The sequence below is a fragment of the Eretmochelys imbricata genome, chromosome 11 (genome assembly GCF_965152235.1).
Source record: "Eretmochelys imbricata isolate rEreImb1 chromosome 11, rEreImb1.hap1, whole genome shotgun sequence".
NCBI lineage: Eukaryota > Metazoa > Chordata > Testudines > Cheloniidae > Eretmochelys > Eretmochelys imbricata.
In genome coordinates, this window is record NC_135582.1 from 31355447 (window position 1) to 31361824 (window position 6378).

General features: G+C 40.1%; 1 protein-coding gene across 1 annotated transcript in view; it reads left to right on the plus strand.

Annotated features, from left to right (window-relative positions):
* Positions 1 to 5653, plus strand: part of GALNT5 (polypeptide N-acetylgalactosaminyltransferase 5) — a 31111-nt gene extending 25458 nt beyond the window's left edge. Inside the window, exons 9-10 of the mRNA XM_077830294.1 lie at positions 275 to 436; positions 5513 to 5653. Coding sequence (XP_077686420.1) covers positions 275 to 436; positions 5513 to 5653 — 303 coding nt within the window. The remainder of the gene's footprint in view (positions 1 to 274; positions 437 to 5512) is intronic.
* Positions 5654 to 6378: the final 725 nt, after the last annotated feature.

Consider the following 6378-nt stretch of genomic DNA (forward strand, 5'->3'; position numbering starts at 1 on the left):
TCTGATTTCAGCTACAGCAGTTTGAGACAGACTGTTCTCTAATCAAAGTCAGAAGTAGTCTGGTTACTGAGAGCACGATCAGGCCTTAGACCGGAACTTTATTCTGTGAATTTGCTCCGGATTCATACTAATAAAACAGAGTCTGGCATATCTGGAACAATTATACAAAGCCTAGATTTATGTGGTTGGATTAGATGCATAAGAGTCAGAAATAAAGGGAAATAGCTCACAAAACCCAAACCGAAATCAGTCTGCTATTGTTTCTCCTCCACAGAACCAGAAGTTCAACTACACTTGGCTGAGACTAATAAAACATGGGGACTTCTGTGTAGCACCAGTAGATGCAAAGAGAACACTGGGCCTGTACCCTTGCGATAACAGAAACAATAGCCTGAAATGGTTGCATAAATCATTGGTGGCCTTTCAACCAGAACTGGTAAGTAGAGCATTTGTAACGATTTCCCCTCCACTACCACCATAGTTACACCTGAAATAAAACTAAACAAAGGAAAACAATACTTATTGCCAGTGTTGTATGATTTTCATGTGTTTGGCACTGAGAGACTATACCAAATTCATAAAGATAAAAGAGAAACACAAAGACACACATTTAGTTTGTCTCTTTGTGAATTTCTCAATACATATGAGGAAAAAAGAGGTTGACAAAAATCACCTTTTTCCTAAGGCATGCATTACTTCAAATTATTTCAGGCACTCTGATCATTACTCTGCTCATGCCGTTTTCAATCCTCAGGATTATTTTCCTCCAGGTTACACTGAAAGCTAACCAGCTGCCAGTGTGATTTCACTCCCATGGCCCCATTTACCTTTCAGGGTGGTGTATAGCAATGTGCTGCCTTAGCATTGCACCAAGCAAAATGTAATATAGTGAAACTAACCTGGCACACACACACAAAATCATTCAAATGACATTTTGTTCTCTTTTTTCCTACCCCTGTGTCCAACAAAGTCAAAGATTCAGGCTTGTAGATAACTCTAAGCATTAAAGAATTCCATGAATAATTAGAAATGATTTTTCCCCCTCTGAAATGACATGCTTTTAGAGGAGCCTTCCATTTAGGAAACAAAAGCGTAGCTGTTGTGTTACCCGATCGATACTCGATAAGATATTCCATTATTGACTCTCCTTCCATTCATTTCTTTTTAGCCAAACAACAAAAAACCCTCCTCAAACCAAAAAAAAAAAAAAAAAGTCACTCCTTACAAAAGCAAGGATATATTGTAAAAAGAAAAGAAAATTGTCAGCCATTTATGAGACCAGATTGCACAGTTAGGTACAGTGACAATTTTTGATGGTCAGAAACTGTTCCAGGCTGAACTTCAAGCCTTAAACTAGATACATTTGGTGCTAGGATACAGAAAGTCATGTTTCATTTTACAAAGCCACAATACCCAATTCAACACAATTGGGCACAGATGATTGTACCGGCATAGGACTGAAGTAGTGACAAGCCTGAACTATACCCTTTAGTTCACTGAAGTAGATCACATTAGTTTTTAGGAAAGCCCTGGACACTGGAAACATATAGTACCAGCCCTGTGAGGAGAAAGACAGTTGAAAGTTATCACTGTCAGTCCCCCTCCTTCGAAAACAGCCATAGAAACTCACAAGCCAAAAAGACTTGAATGCCTTTCTCCCCCCTCTTCTCCACTCCCCCCAGTGAAATATTATCCTTTCTGGGCCCACTGAAGAACACAAGAACGCCCATACTGGGTCAGACCAAAGGTCCATCTAGCCCAGTATCCTGTCTTCCGACAGTGGCCAATGCCAGGTGCCCCAGAGGGAATGAACAGAATAGGTAAATCACCAAATGATCCATCCCCGTTGTCCATTCCCAGCTTCTGACAAACAGAGGCTAGGGACTTGTAACTGTATGAAGAAAAACAAAACATCACCCAACATGTTACTATTAATATCTCCCGAATGTGGATGTTTTATTTTATTTTATTTATTTTGTTTTGAATATTAGTGAGGGTGACTATTATTCATTATTTGTATTACTGTGGAATGTAGGGCTCCCAGACATGATGAAGGCTATTTACATTAGGCACTATACATACACATAAGAGCCAGCCTGTGTCCTGAAGAGCTTTTAATTTAAATAGACAAGAGAGGGTGGAAGAGAAGAAGTATTATTAGTACCTCTATTTACAGGTGGGAAATTGAGGCACAGTGAGATGAAGTTACTTGCTCAATTTTAAGGTTTATTGTATCTATTATTTTTAAAAGTCTTGGAGGAAAAAAAAGTTTATATATTGACTACAGTAATTGGATTTGTAACACAGGTTTAAAATGGATATATTTTTGTGTTAGCATAAAATATAACCCCAGAAATTGAGAAGGAGACAGGCTGAGTGATTCTTATTTTGCTGAGCAGTGTGGAAATTGCTTTATTGTTAAGGTTGCAATTGAGTTTCCATTTTAATCCAAATTTGGCCACCACCTAAAATCCACAAAATGTTAATCTCAGAATTAGAAAGGTTAGTTCTGAGGCAAGGTAGAAATTTTCCACAAAAACTGAAATTAATTGAACAAGGAACTCCTGAATTATGACATCCTAACAACAGATAGTCAAAGTTCAAAATGTCTAACTCTTCAACCACTTTGCAGCAAAAGCCAGACACAAAACACACACACACAAAAACAGAAAGATGGAGAGAAATAAGACTTAGTTTTTGACACCAAAACTTTCTAGATTAGATTAAAAAGTTCAATTTCAAAAGTTGTTACTTTTTACATCTGGAACATCACTGGGGACCTTCTGCACCATTGAGCTTAAAAAGCAAGTGAAAGGACTCTAGAGACATTTAAATAAAAAATAAGTCAGTAGCACATTTCCTTGCAGAAACAGAATTTAGACAGTAAATTGTACACTGGGGATGTGGGGTAATGGAGGGAAACATCTTCCACCAAAAGCCTTGTAAATGAAGCTAATGAGCACCCTTAGTTCTCCCCTCCTGCAGGTCTGAAGAACTCCACACAAAAGGGGATTTAATCTTAATCTTCTCCTCTCAAGCCCAGTGTTCAAATCTGGGGCTGTGGTTAGGGTCCATCTCTAAGTAAAAACAAACATGGCTTTTTTTGGTTTACTTCTGTGTGTGTGCGCAATGGAGTCAGCACTGCTCTGGGAATGGGGGACTGTCATAGTATTTACTCACTGTTGGTGGCACTCCTCCAGGCCCATCCTGGGGATTAGCTCCAGCCAGGTGTTGCACCCTCTTCTGGAAGTGTCTCTCCCATTGTCCTCTCATTCTACAGACCCCTTTCACTCTACGAATCACAGATTCCTCTTTTCAGAGTAACAGCCGTGTTAGTCTGTATTCGCAAAAAGAAAAGGAGTACTTGTGGCACCTTAGAGACTAACCAATTTATTTGAGCATGAGCTTTCGTGAGCTACAGCTCACTTCATCTGATGAAGTGAGCTGTAGCTCACGAAAGCTCATGCTCAAATAGATTCCTCTTTGTGACTTAGCCCTCCAGCCAGATAACTCCATGGTTCCCCCTTCCAAGGTAAATGTAACCAGGTTTTTCCAGGATGCCCAGGCAGTCTGCTGTCCTCTGCTTGGCCTGTGCCATATCCCCAGTGGTTGGTAGGAGAACCCAGGCCTACCCATTACTCTGGGTTTAGGGTGACCAGACAGCAAGTGTGAAAAATCGGGATGGGGTGGGAGGTAATAGGAGCCTATATAAGAAAAAGCCCCAAATACTGGGACTGTTCCTATGAAATCAGAACATCTGGTCACCCTATCTGGGTTCCATACCAGGGACCCTATACCTGTCACTATGGCCTGCTTTCCCACAGCCTTTGTTCCTCCTTCCTACCTCTCCCGGTTCCTCTCCTTTCTCTGGGTGTACTAATGCCAAACCTCCTCCCTCTTCTCAGGGAGTGGCTACAGCCTTTCCCATCAGCCTTTGTCTATTACCAGCTTCCTGGTTCTATAGGCCCCACCTGTTCCTACCCAGCTTAGCCTGCTTTCAATCAATTCCCTGCTCCCTGGCTCCCCCTCCAGGTGCAGTCTGTGAAGTTAATTGGCCTGCCTGGCCATCTTAATCCCTTTCAGTCTTGTGTGGGGGTAGACACACCATCACAAGGGCTACTTAACTCTTAGCACAGAGTCAACCAGCGGAACACAACATCGTTCTAGTCCAAGCCCTACAAAAACAATGGCTATTGTTAGTTTTATTTTGAATTGTTTAGGGATATAGAGTGTAATGTTAGAAGTCAGAGACATTTAGAGTCTAGGGGACATTCTCCAAAAGGGCGGGACAATCATAAAGATGATTAAATTTGGAGCCTAACAGGACTAAAGCATTTTGTGGGGTTCTGGCAAATGCTATCTCTGCCAAAAAAAAAAAAATTGTCATTCCTGAAAAGGATACAGTTTGGAGATGGCACCTAATATAACCTAAGCTCTAACTTTCTAATGTGCTTGTCACCATACTGTCTACAAGAAAAAGGTGCATTATTGTAATCCAGTAGGTTCACATTCACTGGCTTTCCATATGTTTTTCTGAAAAGATCATTTGGAAGCTGATTACAAAGAAGATTAGTTTGAGTTACTATATAAAAAGGGTTAAAAACTAGTCACTCCAGCAATTGACTATTGCAAACCAGAAAACAAGGCGGGAAATGGGTTAATGCTGGCCACAGAAACAGTGAAGTCCTTACCACTCATCAGGTGTCATAATCCACATCAGAACAATGGCACGTTCAATGAATTTGTCATACACATACAAAGCCCCATTATTTGTTCAAATAAAATAGTCTGTTGGTGATTTCGCTAATATTTCACCAAGATACATGACTTAAATTATACTATCAAATGTTATACAGAGAAAAGCAATAATGTAAAAATGTCCCTACCGCTGAGGATACTTGTAGTATTGCCATATTGGCAATATGTATAAGTAGATTTAAAAAATGCACACATAAGTGCAGAAGGATCAGAATAAGGCCCCTAATCATTCAAACTCCTCATGATTTCGTAATCCAATTTAGCATTCCAGCTCTTGGACTTAATTAACAAATTACCTAACACACTTTTCATCATAGTAAGTGTGCTTTTACTTCATCAGTTGCGAAATACCACAGTATGAAAACCAAAGTCTCCTGCCATATGTTATCCTATATTGCAAATGCCATCTGGAGTTATTTCCTTTGCATGATAATTACTATTCAGACAGCAAGCGAACTAATCCGTTAATTTCCAAAGAATTAAAATCCCATGAAGCACAGAAGATATAATATAGTTGTAGTTCAACAACAGGTGTAAACTTTGGATCCCACCCAAAATTCCCTTGAAGCCTATGAATGAATCATTACATAATGCAGAAATGCAAAAATGGGTGCATCCTAGGGGATCAGAAATCTCCACTGGGGAAAACTGAGTATAATTTCTGAAGCTTTTTTTTTCCAGTTTTTTTCCCTAACTCTAATAACAATTGCTGTACGAGTCATGTTACCTATTGTCATGTGCTGTTTCTCTTTAGATGGATCACATGGTTTTAGAACACCTTCAGCAGCCAACATGTTTGGAAGTGGATCAGTCTCACAAAACCCTGAGGGTTAATGCCTGTGACGCCTCAAATCCTTATCAGAAATGGCAGTTTGGAAATTATTATGCTGACTGAAGAGAACACGATCAAAACAGAAACAGAAAATTCAAATCGTGTGAATTCAAGAATGACATCTGTGAGATTTGTGACAGCACTTACAAAATTGGAGGTTCATTTCTGAATGGTAATTTAAATCCATCATTTTAAATCACCATATTGAGAGATCAAAATATCAAGCAACAGCACATCTGGTTTGATATGGTTTAAAACACACAGGCATGTTTTCCACACACTGTGGGGCACTAGGGGAAGGTTGAGTGAAAGTTTTTTCAGTAAATGGAAATACTTTCTAAAGTTCCTCATTCCCACCTTAAGCTTCAGAGAGATTAATGCAAGTTACCAGAAATAGTTCCAGGGTTCAACCCCTGTGACTGCAGGAAGCATGTTGTGCTGCTCTTTGGAAGATCCACATTTACTCATTTATTCCTCCACACGCCAACAAAATGAAAGTACCCTAGACCCAGTACCTAAAAATCCACCCAGGATCACAGGAACCTGCTCCTACCAAATTGGATTCACTGATTCTGAAAGGTAGGTGCCTGGAGCCACTTTTGAAGCTTGGTTTCCCATGACAAAAGCCCGTCTTTAATCACAAAAAGTATAACTCTTTAAGCACTTCTAACCTGGCAGCAGGCAAGGCCCTATAAGTGCTGTATTTGACACAGGCACCTTGAATTTGCTACCTTGGTTTGACCTCCTGCTTCCTGGATGGGCAAGGAGTGGTTAGGCTGCAAAGCAGT